The sequence below is a fragment of the Paroedura picta genome, chromosome 11 (assembly GCF_049243985.1).
Source record: "Paroedura picta isolate Pp20150507F chromosome 11, Ppicta_v3.0, whole genome shotgun sequence".
Lineage (NCBI taxonomy): Eukaryota > Metazoa > Chordata > Lepidosauria > Squamata > Gekkonidae > Paroedura > Paroedura picta.
The window spans coordinates 35,995,992-36,011,325 of record NC_135379.1 but is presented as its reverse complement, the minus strand read 5'-3'; the positions used below and the strand labels follow the sequence as shown (position 1 = coordinate 36,011,325).

At 37.2% G+C, this 15,334-nt stretch overlaps 1 protein-coding gene across 8 annotated transcripts in view; it reads left to right on the top strand.

Moving 5' to 3' along the window:
- SLC4A7 (solute carrier family 4 member 7) overlaps positions 1–15,334 on the top strand; it is a 94,076-nt gene that overhangs the window by 51,121 nt on the left and 27,621 nt on the right. For 5 of the 8 annotated variants that reach the window (XM_077303759.1, XM_077303757.1, XM_077303754.1 and 2 more), the window contains 7 exons: positions 5,032–5,147; positions 7,426–7,485; positions 7,983–8,140; positions 8,965–9,052; positions 10,943–11,089; positions 12,762–12,865; positions 15,081–15,255. In XM_077303759.1, the coding sequence (XP_077159874.1) occupies positions 5,032–5,147; positions 7,426–7,485; positions 7,983–8,140; positions 8,965–9,052; positions 10,943–11,089; positions 12,762–12,865; positions 15,081–15,255 (848 nt within the window). The remainder of the gene's footprint in view (positions 1–5,031; positions 5,148–7,425; positions 7,486–7,982; positions 8,141–8,964; positions 9,053–10,942; positions 11,090–12,761; positions 12,866–15,080; positions 15,256–15,334) is intronic. The other 3 variants (XM_077303762.1, XM_077303760.1, XM_077303755.1) reach the window with 1 other exon arrangement.

Here is a 15,334-nt window from a genome sequence, read left to right as displayed (position 1 = left end):
TTTAATTTAAGAAAGACTTGAACTGTTTCTCCACTAAAAGAAATCTATTTGAAGTTTTTTTACAAAACATACAGATCACCAGATATTATGGCTTAAAAATATAACACCAACTATTTTATAAGAATACAATGCAAAATTATAGCAAACCAAAGAATGACAAAGAAGACAATTCTTGATAGAAACTTGGAGAGCCCCCCCCCCCCCGTGCTGTTAAGAGCAGTAAGACTCTCTTAGTCTCCCTTCCTTAGGGATGATCATTGATGGTATTGTCACAGCATCAGTGATAGTTTTTGAACAGATCTTTGTATTGCAAGAGAAAGAGAGATGTGGATGGGGTTAAAATAACTGCTTTTTATCCAGCTTGCTTCTGAAAATCCATTGCTTCTAGCATTTTAGCTGATGCAATATTTTACTTGTGCTATGGAGGTAGGGCTGCTTTGAGGAAACAGCACCAGGTAGTGTGTTCTCTCTCTATCTCTCTGTTCCTCTCCTTGCATGGTAGCCCTTATGTAGTTATATGTACAGTATAGCTTTTCAAACTGCTAGAACTTTGGTTGTGGCAGCTGCCTCAGCAGTCTAGAAAGCTAAGGCATGCACAGACATAGCTGAACCACTGGAAAAGTACATTATTCTTAGACCATTTACAGTTATCTCCTCCTTAATACATGCTTGATCCTTATTCTTGCACAGCATTCATGTTGGTTGAATGAAAATTCAGTAGATATCAGTCTGAATTTTGTTGGAGGTTAACAGATTTCTGCCTTCTCCACCCCACTCCCAACCACCAATAGTGATGTAATATTACTGAAATTTGTCTTTCCAAAAATTCCAAGTCTCTAATGGGCATATGTACCCACAAGAAATTTTATTGAAGCAAATGGCAACATTTAGTGAATATAACAATATCAAGTTCCTGAAATGGCAGTACCATAGAGAGAATATAATATGAGTCTGTTATCTTGGCTCTGTTTTAACACCCATTATGAAGCATACTGAGTACTTGCAGAGTGCTCCGGTTATCATGCATAACACATTTTTTAATGTTCCTGTTCCTTTCTTAAAACATAATTTCTAGATTACATTATGACTTGAATTTTGTGGGCATGTTCTACTTATAGCTGTGAAAGACAGAGGAGCAGAGAGAAAAATAATTGGTATAGTTTATGTTGCACACAAGCTTAATTTGTAAAAATTTAAAAAGCAGTTTTTAACCTGTTTGTTTACAGACCCAGGCATGTGCATTTTGTGCTATAAGGTGCCTAGGGCAGGCAGCTGGTATTAAGGCTAAAAGATGGGTATAAAGTTCAAACAAATACAATTAAATTCTGCACTAAAAAGGCAAAATTCTATTATCTGTATAAATGAAGAACATTTGCATGTATTTCCTTTGCATAATTCTACCTGTGACATGCAAATATAGCAGAAGGACCCAAAGGATTGATTCCCCTTTCTGTGTTGATTAGCAGTGCATCCTAAGAATGCTTCCCTAGGACTACATCCTGTCAAACAGACAGGAGCGAGATTCTGAACAGACCTGCTTAGGTTGACACTGCTAATAATTTAAACTCTATTCCAAATGTGGCTTAGGTTTTCTAACGTTAGAATTCAGTTACTCTGAATTTAATAATTTAATTTAATAAACTCTTTTTCTAGTAAAATGACAAGATTTTTTTTTAATTACAAAACTGAGATTCTTGGGATGCAGACTTTTGTGCCTATTTTCCCAGCATTTTTGCAACTATTCAGAATTGCAGAATGCACACAACACTGTGAGTGCCTTCTCCTTATTGTAGTGTATGAATAGAAGTATAAATAAAGTTCCAAGCTATTGGTTTGATTGATATCACAGTGGTCTGAAGCGCTGGTGTAGGAAAACAGTGTCAAAATAATGTAAGCATGCGCCACTTTGACTTGAAGCTACTGAGGGAATGCTTGAAAAATAAATGATCCAATATGTAATTTAGTGGAGGGGCTGTGCCTTAGTAGGTAGAGCCTCTGCTCCACATGCAGAAGGTCCCAGGTTCAAATCCCTGCATTTCCACTTAAAAGGACCAGGCAGTAGGCTATGTGAAAGGCCTCTGCCTGAACTCCTGGAAAGGGACTGCCAGTCAGAGCAGCTAATACTGACATTGATGGACTAAGGATCTGATTCAAAAATAAATTGCTTGTGCAATTTGGACTGCGCAGTAAGAATTTCTGCTTTTGTTTATTAATAAAACAGTGCTTCCTGCAGCTATATTGTTGTAAAGGAGAAACGATTTCTTTTTCCTGTAACATGCTAATAACAGTATGGGGAACACGGCCGATTAATGAAAGAGAATGTGGGGATATTATATCCCTTCCTCCCTTCATGATCAAACCAAATTTGAATTGGGGCTGTGTGTTCAGTTTAACAGATCAGCAGGGTTCTGTACTCTTTGTCATGGCTGCCCTTGATTTTAGGTATGGTTTCCTCATGCTGTATTTGACATGCTTTAGGACAGGGGTAGTCAACCTGTGGTCCTCCAGATGTTCATGGACTACAATTCCCATGAGCCCCTGCCAGCGTTTGCTGGCTGGGGCTCATGGGAATTGTAGTCCATGAACATCTGGAGGACCACAGGTTGACTACCCCTGCTTTAGGAGATGGTTGCTCATGGTAAGATTTCAGACAGGGTAAAGCTAGTCTGAATATTCAGCAAGTCTGCTTGAAAATCAAAGGGAAATAGATGAATCTGGAAGTTTTCAATCCAAGTGGGGGATTTATTTTTGTAGAGCTCAGTTGCTTATTCATATTAATGCACAAAATTGTAGATGTTATATATAGGACTTATCCAACCATGGAATTAGTGTGCATTAGGAAGTAAAGGCCCATGTGAAACACACTTAAATTGGCAGCCTGTCAGACATTCAGGAATGCCTATATAGAGGTAATGCATACTCTTTACTTCCATGGTTTTTATTCAAATTAACTTTAGGCTCTAAATATGTTCATGAACCCAATACATACAGCAAATAAGTGCACTAACCCAACATAAAGATAATGGAAGTTTGACTTGGTAGCTCATTTGTAGATGCTTGAGAGTGTTTCCAATAAGGAAAATTGTGTACAGTTTCTACATGTTATTGCAATGACTTAGACTGTGTGAGTGTTTTGTGGGAATTCATTCTAGCCTTTTCTGTATCAGTGAACAATCCAAATGGATCAATTATTAGTTTGAAAGTATTGCTTGCTACTAAAATGATATCTTTCATATGGTATTGTATTATGAGAATAATTTCATGGCCTTATGATGCAAAACAAATTTTGTGAAAAGTAACTATTTCCCTTTGAAATTCAAATTAATATGAAGAGTTGATGACTTGCTTATCTTAACTGATACTAAACACTGAATAGTATAGGTACTAGTATCTTCTCTGAGCCAATTTATTCTCCTTTGGTCTTGATAACTTGTGCATTCAATGATGATACATTTGGATGCGAGAAACTTGAGTTCAAACCCTTGTTCAGTCCTGAATCTTAAGATTAAAAACCCCATGATGAAAGTGAGCCAGGAAATCATTAGGCTTATGTGCTTCCTTCCTTCTTGCAGACAAACCAGCATTCTAATTTAGGATTAAACCAAACCAGGGACCATTCCACACACATTGGATAACATACATTCAGTGTGCTTTTACAGCTGGATTTTCCTGTGCAGAACTGGAAACTCTACTTCTAAAGTGCATTTGAAAGTTCATTATCTAATATGTGCAGAATGAGTTCTGGTTTGTGGGTGAGAAATGCTGCAGTTTGGAACTCTTGGCAGCTTGTAGCTCAATATCTAATACTTAGCATAGCCAAATTTGTGGATACTTAAAACTGGCAACTGAAGTCACAAACAGGCAATACTGCTTGTTCTACAAGCCTAAGAAAAGCCTCACTTTTGTAGATAAATCTGAAATTTAAAATAATAATAATGGAGGGCTGTAGCTTTAGAAACAAAGGAACTCTGTGACCATTGCACTGCCCACTTGCCCCAAGGAGGGAAAACTGCAGATAGGGCACGTCATTGTAAGTTGGATGATGGGAAGAAAGCAGGAAAAGGGGAGAGGCTATGGGAGCTGCCAGGGAAGGGACAGATGAACAAGGAACTCCTCAGGAAGTCCTCAGGCTGGAAGAAGTGCACAAATCAAAAGGTATCCTGGCTTGTTCAACGTTTCAGACTGTAGCAATCTTCTGTTTAAAAATGGACAGCTGTCTTAGTGGCGGAAGTATTTTAGGACTGGTAAGCATTACTAAGTCCAAAAAATATGCAAATATGGATCTGCTTTCACTGTGAGCATTTTCTTTGACATTTCTGATTTATAAGCAATCCTGCTTCTGAAGAAGCAACATACTTTTAAAACTGAATAGAAACTTGCCTTTTTGGGAACAGAAATGACTAAAAAGAATCCCAAAGCAAGCTCTGTGTGCATAATTTCCTTATTTATGCGTAAATCAGTTACTTGGGTCATGGCTAGAGATCTGTTGCTTAGAAAAAAATAACATTTTGACTAGTAGCTGGTAGATGAAATCCTTGGGTGTCAACCTAGTACCAAACTAGGTGTTACTACTTCCTGCATTGTGCAGGGGGTTGCACTAGATGACCCTGGAGGTCCCTTCCAATTCTATGATTCTATGATTCTACTAGATATTCTAAAATAATTTTTATTCTGTGATTTTTCAGGCAAGAGAAATTTTGAAATACTTCTGATGCATGATCCTCTCACAAAATATTGGTGGTTAGATTTACATTCTTATGTTCTTTTTTTAAAAAAGTAACCAACATTTTTGTTCTGGTGCTTTTTCTGCAAAAGGCCATCATTTAGAAAACATCTAATTTTAACTTTTAACAAGCATTCATTGTTTTTCAGAAGAAAATAACTTGTTTTATGTGGCATTTTTGATACTAATGCACCTTTTGTTTATTAACTTCCACATTCGCTTTTAGAAAGCTTCCACTTTGTCATTATGTAACTGGCTCTGTTTTCCATAGATGCATTTTTGAGCATACTTGCATATTCTCTTTCTAGGACTCTTGGCATCACCACAGTCAGCACCTGGTAATTTGGATACTGGAAAAAGTGGAGAAATTAAAAGCAGTGGAACAGGAGGAAGCAGAGAAAACAGCACGGTTGATTTCAGCAAGGTAAATGACTAAGTCATTTGGAGATGGGAGATTTGTATGAATTAAAGCAAAATATTATTCTGTGGATAGTTATTTTAACAACAACAACTTTATTTTTATAGCCTGCCCTTCCCAGTTGGCTCAGGGCAGGCAACAACAAAACAGAATATACAAAATAATATGCTATACATATATAAACAAATTACTATATACAATTTAACTTAAAATTATATTAAAAGCTTCTTCCTTAAAAACCTTATTGGGGGGGTTATTTATATTGTGCAGATTGATATTTTGTGGGTAGGGTTCTTGGGCAGGGAGGCCAGCATTTCAGTGTTAATTTTCTGGCCTTAACAATAGGCCTTGTAGAACAGCTAATTAAGATCATTAGCTTGCATATTGTTGAAGATTCTTGCATGCAAAATGGTCAAATATTTATCTTCTTTAATAATTGGTGAAGGGTTATTGTTTCCATGATAGAACACCTACTTTACATTCATAAGATCATATGTTCTGTCTTCAGTTAAAGCATTCCAGTACCAGGGCTTAGAAAGGTCTCTTAATTAAAAAGCAGTTTAGAGAGCCAGTTTGGTGTAGTGGTTAGGAGTGTGGACTTCTAATCTCGCGAGCTGGATTTGATTCCGCACTCGCCCACATGCAGCCAGCTGGGTGACCTTGGGCTCACCACAGCACTGATAAAGCTGTTCTGACCGAGCAGTAATATCAGGGCTCTCTTAGCCTCACCTACCTCATAAGGTGTCTGTTATAGGGAGAGGAAAGGGAAGGTGAATGTAAGCTGCGTTAAGACTCCTTTGGGGAGAGAAAAGTGGCATATAAGAACCAAATCCTCCTCCTCCCTCTATACAAATACATTGGACTGCAGCATTATCATTTTTATTGTTGAAATATGCCTTCGTTATATTTATATATAAATAAGACTGCAGAATCATTTGTTTTTTGTACAAAATTATTTAGGATGTCAACTTCATAAGAAATATCTTAGTCATATTTTGAATGAAAATTTTGAATGAAAATTAATGTCTTTGCTGAAGATTTTTTTAGTTTGACCATGTGTACCCCAAGGCTTTTTTTATTTTGGGGGCATTTGTATTTGAACTTGAATACACTGCTTGAATTATAGGGTAGAATGAAGTCTATAGGTCTCTCGTTACTGATTCCATCCAGTTTGATATCCTTTATTGCTTTTCTACAGCCTTGTTCCTTTAGGGTGTAATGTACAGAAACAGTCTTGGTTTTGAGATGTGTTTACATTTCCAAGTATTACTTTTAGAGAAATTGTTAGTACTTTGAGGTTGGCTTCAGTTCCTTCGCTCTACAGGCCCTTGTTAAGAAAGACAAGATGATTAGGCACGTAGAACACATCATTCTCTGCTGTTGTTCCTAAACTATGGAATTATTTTATCCAAAAAGAAATTTGTCTTCTTCATGCATATCTTCTGGTATTCTGGCTATTTTATTTAGGAAGGGGTTGGTCATGGATTTTGCTGCTGCTACATTTTGGTGTTTGCTGCTGCTACATTTTCATTTTATCATTCTAACCTCCTGTGGTTTGTTGTGTTTAGGTGATGTTTTTGGAAATACATTTTTTTTTGTGAGACTCTTTTCTGGGATATATCTGGTATGTGCAGTGCCAATGGAAGATGCTAGCAGAGGGAGTCATAGACAGTGGCTGAGGGATTTCCCCCAGTAATTACCCATGAAGGTGGGGGAACCTATGTGGATAAACAGCTGCACAGTACTGGTTCCTGCATTGAAGAGAGGAAAGTGACAGTGGAAAGTGACAGAGAGGAAATTAACAGACAGATGAGGCACAGGGTGATTTTGCTTACTTCCTTCTGAAGGAAGAGTGGAGACTCAGGGGAAGGGAGAAGCTAACACAGAATGAGCTCATCACCCTCTTTGTGATGAGTGAAAATTCAGCATCAGTTATGACAAATAGATGCAGCACTGACAGCAGCCTAATCTTGTTCGGGGCTCTTGTTTCTCCATTAATTCAAGAAAGAAACTTTCACGTATTTGTTCTTTGCTAGAAGTATGTGTATCTTCATGCTGTTTGAAGCAACCGGCATCTATATTGAACTAGATTTCATCTCTTTGCTTTATAATTCAGTTGCATGATGTAATTGCCAGTATACAAAGCATGTGGAAACTGAAGTCTAATGCATGTATACAAAGCTCATTGACATTCTAGTTTAATCATGATGGGTGCCATTATTCCTACTCCTTGTGTTTTCACTTGGCCTTCTTCTCTGCACCTGCCTTTTTTCCTGTTGCGCAGGAGTCAGCCTCCTGGCACTGTAGTTGTGGCACACTTGGTGTGGGACTCAAGCGGCCAGCTGTAAGTGTTCTGCTCTAGATAGCTGTGTAATGTGTTAGTTTTTGGTGGTTTTTGTGTATGTATGTGAACCAGTAGTTCATGTGCTGTACAATATGGTGGTTTTCATCTGTAATTATATACAGGTATTTAGGCTTCTCTATTTTTACAGTTATTGAATAAAGGCAGTACTACAATATGTATGCTTCAAAACTATTCTTTTAGGTTGACTTTATTGAATGAAATCTCTGTATATAATTACATTGACTTTTTAGTTAAGTTTGTTGATGTGTATGAATGTTAAACTGTTTCAGTCCTAGGAAGTAACTCTAGAAAACCAATTAGATAGTTTAAATATTTTATAGAATAAAATAGCAAGCTGTGGCAATGATAATAAAACCCCCTACGTGTTAATTTGACCCTTTAACAACCTGATGTGTTCTCTTGACATTATGGTCTTATAATGGAATGTTACTGTAGAAATGCAGTGATCAAGATACAGTTTTATTCCTTTTTAACAGGTAGACATGAATTTCATGAGGAAGATTCCCATGGGTGCAGAGGCATCAAATGTGTTGGTGGGAGAAGTGGATTTTTTGGAGAGACCTATTATTGCGTTTGTGAGGCTGTCACCTGCTGTACTTCTCACAGGCCTTACAGAGGTTCCCGTTCCTACTCGGTAAGAAAAACATTAAACTGGGGTCTTGTATTTTCTCAGATGGTCAGCTAGTATGGTTTTGATTGGGGAAGTTTACTATGTAGTCATTTTATCTTCTATTTTTAATTATTATTATTATTATTTTTATTATTATTTAATTTTTAGACCGCCCTCCTCCCAATAGGTCTCAGGGCGGTTTACAACATAAATAGTTAAAACACAATAAAATCCCCATAAAAATCCCAATTAAAAGTTACATATAGCATATAGCGGCGGTGATCACAATTCTAATCTTAGTTCAGCCTGGTGGAGAGAATAATGTTCAGAAGAGGGTGGCACCAATACAATAGATCTAACCATGATCTCGGTGTTAGAGATCTCAAATAACATTTGAGATGTTAGAGATCTCAAATGAAATTGTTAATTTCCTATCATCCACTGACCCAGATAATTTGCTAGTGCTGGGTGGTTCTCCATTTTTATGCTTATTCACAGTATTTACCTGACAAGGATGGACATGTCTATAGTGGTCTAAAAATTTAATTGCTCACTTGTTGCCGAATTTTAGCAAAATTTGCTGAGGGCAGGAGCAAAATATTAAGCGAATATTTTGAATTAATACATATGTGTCTCTGTGTGTAATATGTTCATTTAAAATATTCCCTTAGGTCTTTTGGGATGCAAACAAATTATCATTATTTTCCTTGGCTTTATCTAAATATCCATCAATTCTAATTGATATATACAACAGCTAGCAGATCCTCCAAATAAAACTGTTTGCTTAATATAACTTCTTACTTTACTTAGATCAATATCTGATTTTTTGTAGCTTGTTTCTTCCACAGATTCCTTTTTATTTTGTTGGGTCCAGCAGGCAAAGCGCCTCAATACCATGAAATTGGCCGATCAATAGCAACTCTTATGACTGATGATGTGAGTACTAGGCATTTGGTATCTATTAAAATAGTCATTTATCTGAATGGGTGCTGTGTTCAAATATAATTATTACATTGTGGTTGATAGGAACACACGCAACATATAATGGTATAGTGTTATGTTTCATAATGTTTCAAAGATGTAGCTTTAGGAACAACACAAAACTCAAAGAAGTGGTGCGCATGACAGATGCATATCTCAGGAATTTTAACAATTAAAGAAAGCAGATGTATGTTGCTTTTGTATAGTACTGTGTAAACAGCATCAGCCTTGTAGCAATTACAGCCATACTACGAAATCTTTAATATCCCTTGCAATTTTAGTGGTGTGCCAGAAGTTTCTTAGTTGCTGTCATATTGGTTTAATTTCTATAGAAGAATTTAGGAGCTATTTAGTATCGTAAGTCAGTGGTCCCCAATCTTTTTAACCCTGCAGGCACCTTTAGAATTCTGACACAGAGTGGTGGGAACAACTACAAAATAGCTACAACAAAAGATGGTATGTGTGCCATCTAGTCACAGCTGACTTATGGCAACCCCATAGGGTTTGCAAAGTGTAAGACGTTCATTGGTGGTTTGCCATTGCCTACCTCTGTGTCATGACCATGGTATTCCTTGAAGTTCTCCCTCCAAATACTAGCTGTGTACAACCCTGCTTCCGAGATCTGACAAGATTGGACTCAACTATCCAGGTCAGGGCAAAACAAAAGATTGAGCTCTAACAAGATGCCCTTAAATTGTATACACACAGCAGTTACACAGTGAAGATCCTTGTGTAGTAGCGGCAGCTGCTGCAGAAGACAGTTTTAACAAGTCTGCACAGTCAGATTTCCAGATTTTGATGGGCAAAATACCTCCACATATTGAACAAAAGCACCTGCCCACTTTCTAAAAGTGGTGGCACCAAGAAACATGTTTGTGGTGGCCATTAAGGACACCTGTCATAACCCTCATCTGAATCTAATATTTATCTGTGTTATGTTGTAATATTTGCCTGAGATGCAGTTACTTGTATACTGTTGCAGGACTAAAGTATTAAATACTTTAACAGTGTAGAAGAAGACAAAGAAGTGGGGTTTTTTATACCCCGCTTGTCATTACTCAAAGGAGTCCCAAAGCAGCTTACACAAACACCTGGGGCTGAGAGCTATAACAGAACTGCTCTGCGAGAACAGCTCTCGGAGAGCTGTGACCAGCCCAATGTCTCCCAGCTGGCTGCATGTGGAGGAATGGGGAATAAACCTCTGTTCTCCAGATTAGAGCCTGGTGCTCTTAACTATTATACCATGCTGGCTCTGTACACTTTTTGACTTTGGTTATATACAGACCTTTTCCTGGAGCCTTTCTTTAGGGGCACTCTGGAAATACTGCCTTTATGTGTTCAAGTTTATTGCTAATTGAAACGTGGCTCTAGAAAATTCTTCAATAAAAGCCTAGTCTCTTCAGATGTAGTCTTTTTTATGCCTTTCTTACCTTCACATACATTTAGGTATTCTACTATTTGTTCTATCCCCACCCCTAAAGTTTATTGACAGGTATAGGGTACTAGGGTACTTTAGAATATTGTAGGTATCATAATTCTGCATGTGAATGTTTGCCTGTGCATAGAAATGCAATTTAAACACACATTTTTAGCCATTCAAAAGGGTGGGTATTACATTATTTACATATAAAGCGCATTCGTTTAGTCCTTGAAAATACCAGCTGTTCATTATCCGTCTTGTAGTGCAGCCCCACATTGGGACTGCGCAATGTGTGTCTGCACACAGGACGTCAAAGAACAACGGTTACAGGTAAGCGAAACCCCATTTTATTCTGCAATGTGTGAGGCTAGAGTTGTCATGTCAGGGAATCATATGTAAATATTTATGTATGTGTGTTTATGAAGGTTTTCCATGATGTTGCTTATAAAGCTAAAGACCGAAATGATCTACTGTCTGGAATTGATGAGTTTTTAGATCAAGTGACTGTTTTGCCCCCAGGAGAGTGGGATCCATCTATACGAATTGAACCACCTAAAAGTGTTCCTTCTCAGGTAAGAACTTTTTTTTAAGCAGTTGACCACCTTTAACATGGTATAAATTGCCAGCCATCCTAGCTTTGGAAATGTTATCAGGCATTTTGCACACATTTTCACAATAATCTGTTTCCTCTATTATGAGAGCTAGAAAGCTACTTAAAAAGTAGAATTACTGGTTTACGAATTCTGTATTCAGTGCTGTGTACTACAGAAGTTTTGTGCTTCCGTATGATTGCAACATATGATTGCAATCCGTATGATTTCAACTGCCCAGAGATTGTCATTGTTGTTCTGTTAAGAATCACTTTCAACTGTTAAAAACATGGTTTTCATGTTATGTTATGATTATGTTATGCCATGTTATGTTATGATTGTTATTTATTGTATTATTATAATATTCCATGTAAGTATTCCACAACATTTAATGTAAACCACCCAAAGCCGTAGGGAAGGACAGTATAGAAATCTAAATAAATAAATAAATAAACAAACAAATAAATAAAAAATATGTGATCATCACTAGAATATTTACGGGAGGGTTATCTAAAATTGCAAGTGATGTAAACTACTTTTGTGAGCAGGTTCTCAGGATATACCCGTGGGAATGTTTTGATTTGTTACTCAATTAGTCTCCAGTCTATGTATTGACCAAACACAGTCCTGCTTAGCTCTAGTAAGATTTATTTATTTTTCAGTTTCTTGACTGCACTCTGCTAGTGGGCTCGAGGCGGTTCACAACATTTAAAACCAGCACTCAGTAACATACAAAGTACAGTAAAAGTTATTAAAATGTATCATTTCTAAGAATGTTCCATCTTCTGCTGTGCTACCATTTTGCTAAGGTTGCCACTGTCTTGCTGGTGATTTTCCTCCAAGTGATATTGATGGCAGTGAATTAGCAGGGTAGGGCCTACAATGGGGGAGAAAGGTCAAATTAGGGGAAGAGAGAAAGGGAAGGAGGTCTGGTGTAAATATAATCTAACCCGCCCTGACCTCAGCCTGGTGGAAGAGCACCATTTTACTAACCCTGGGGAATCTTGACAAGTCCGTCAGGGCCTGGATCTCCACTGGCAGCTCATTCCACCATGTAGGAGCCAGAGCCTTATTGGCTCTGATTGAGATCTCTGCATTATGAGCTTTCAGACCACACATAGATACATGCAAACATTATGCATTTGGATGTACACAAATCACTACTATCTTGTGGCACACTATATATTGTTAGTTTCCAATATGTACTGACTACTGCAAATGCAACCTCCCAACAGAGCACATATTGTCCCAGGGACAATTTCTGGTTGCACAAATGAAGGTTGAAGCCCCCTTCCCCAAACAAACATACCATGGTCTCAGTCTGAACTGAATGCTTGCAGCTTCTAAGTTGGCTTTCTGTACTGTGACCTTTTTCTGGTACTTTTGATTGGAGTGATAGTTCTGTTGTAGACATGTAATGTTGCTAGTACCAATTTTTTTTTCTTTCAGAGTTGCTGTTTAGTATAATTAATAAGTTATAAATTTTATTGAAGTTTATGATAATCTTAGAAAAAGATTTCTTGCTTGCAGGAAAATGTCAAGCGGAGCTTGTAGAACTCTGCTTAGATGAAAGAAGGAAAGCATTAAATAATGATTTTAAATTTAATGCATCATTGATGCAGAACTAACACATTAATGTCATTCCTTCATGCAGGAAAAAAGGAAGATACCTAAATTTCCAAATGGAGCTGTTATTCCTGGAGAGCCTCTCAAAGAAGAAGGCCATCATGCCGGACCTGAATTACAAAGGACTGGAAGGTGTGTTGTGTTTGCTTAACTGTTAGTAATGTCAAAGACACAATTACAGTTATAGAAATTAGCATAATGTCATGCTAAAAACCTACATCAATGAGAAATATATTGCACCTGCCTTAACTATATCATCTAATTCTGTGGCCTTTTTGGGCCTTGTAGTATTCTTCAGTCTCCTGTTGGGGATCAGTATAGTATATAATGATGCTTTGATGTTTCAAATTGAACCAGTTTCAAAAATATTGAAAGGCATGTGTGGATCAGAAGAATAGCTTAAAACTTGAAGTTGTCTATAGTGGGCTAGATATTTTAAAATGTTCCCTAAAATTAAAACACTTCCTTCTCGATATAAAACATTTAAAGGTGTCCATATGTTCAAAGACTTTTGACACTTACAGAGATTAAAAATTTTTTAGGAAGGCAAAAATAGTTTTCAAAGACAGTTTTTTGGCTAAATAGAGTTCTATAAACGCACTAAATCAAAGTTCCTGATAAATATATAAACTGAGATATACTAATATTTGTTAAATATTGAAAGGGCATGTTTATAGAATGGAAGACTTTAAAAATAAATTAGGTGATTTCCCACAAAACAAATAACTCTTTCCTCTCAGCTGTAAGGTATAGATGGAACACTATGTCTGGTGAGTGATGCTATGAATTCTTTGTGTCTGGGGACCGTTTATGCACTGGGAACTTCACTGCCCAGCTCCCTTGCAGGAGCACAGATCTGGGGTGGATGAGGCACATGGGGCCAAATGCTCCCCCGTGTGGGTAGAGGAAGAGGTGGGGCAACCTGCCATGACTAAAACTCCAGCCTGCAGCCCAGCATGAAACCTCCAGTGCATAAACGGTCTAGGAGAGCTTCTGGAGTTCTGACCCTGCTGCTGTACCTCCTAATGGCACCTGGGTTTTGGCTATGGTGTGACATAGTGTTGGACTGGCTGGGCCATTGGCCTGATCCAACATGGCTTCTCTTGTAAATGAAAAAAATTGGTGAGATTTCCTAACAAAAACATTAATTTTGTTGAGTTAAATTAGATTCTTTCATAGATAATGATTTTTTGAAATGTCTTTTAAAACTAGCATTCCAAGCAGTTGCATGTTGTTGACATTTTTGGTAAATACTTTGAGCTCTCTCAACATAACTGTGATATAAAATCCCTTGAGTAATTCCGCAGTGTTCTGCAATATTTATCATCATGCAAGTGCAAGATTCAGGAAATTACATTTTTTCATTTGGAACAAGTTTCTGATTAATTTAGTGTGCGGGTCACACCTGTTGACATCTCCAAATTCAGAGATGGTGCTGAATATGAGTTCCAAGGTTTGGCACAGAAGCATTTAATTACTTCTCTCCACTACTCCAAAAAGCAAAATAAATTATGAAGGCAAACTTAGTTAAAGTAAGTAAAGTGATTAATTAAATTTAATTTACTAACTGGCTTAATTTATCAAGATTATAAGATTTTGATTTCTCTAGTCAGTATATATCCAGTGTATATCAACTCAGCACACAGACTGGGTATAAAGGTACAACAACACCTGAACTAAAAAATATCTGGGATTCAAATGTGAGCTCAGATAACTCAGTATGTATGAGGTTGTTCTAGTACTTTTTATGGGAAATAAACAGGGGGCATTTTTTAGTTTAGAACAGAATGGGCAGGATCTCTGTTCATGCACACAGCACCATATGTGTGTGTTATGAGAGCCGAAAAGCTGTTGGCCATCCATGTAGTGATAGATTCCTCTGAAATGCATGATATTTCCAAGTAGTATGTTGATCAGAGAGAATGGATTAACTAGTAGAAGTTCCTATTAAACATCATAAATGTGGGATATAAATTGTCCTACAGAGTAGGTAGCTGAGGATATTTATAAAATATTTTGTTATTTTTAATTTTTAATATGAGATATCAATGAAATCAGTAGACTAATTTCTCAGGCTTTTTTTTTTCATTATCTAGCCCATTATATACACAATATATGCTGGTATTAAAAAAAAAAAAAAAGACCCAACAGAGTTTACTTCAGTACTGAAACCAACTAAATGACATTGGTATACTCTTTGCAATCTGTATTAAGAATAAGTTTGGAGTATCTAAAAAAGGCTAATTTATGCTAAAAATCAGCACTGTCAGTCTTGCTGCTCCCATAGTTTTAAGCGTTCTGGAGTCCTTTAGTGTACAGTTTGACGAGTTTCATCTCACCTATTTAGGCTTTTTGGTGGTTTGATACTTGACATCAAAAGGAAAGCACCTTTTTTCTTGAGTGACTTCAAGGATGCATTAAGTCTGCAGTGCCTGGCCTCGATTCTTTTCCTATACTGTGCCTGTATGTCTCCTGTAATCACTTTTGGAGGGCTCCTTGGAGAAGCTACAGAAGGCAGAATAGTGAGTACAAAGAATGGTAGTAGCCAGGCTTTTAGATTTCCAGAGGCAAGTGACTGTGTTCATTTGTCTCCTTTATTTT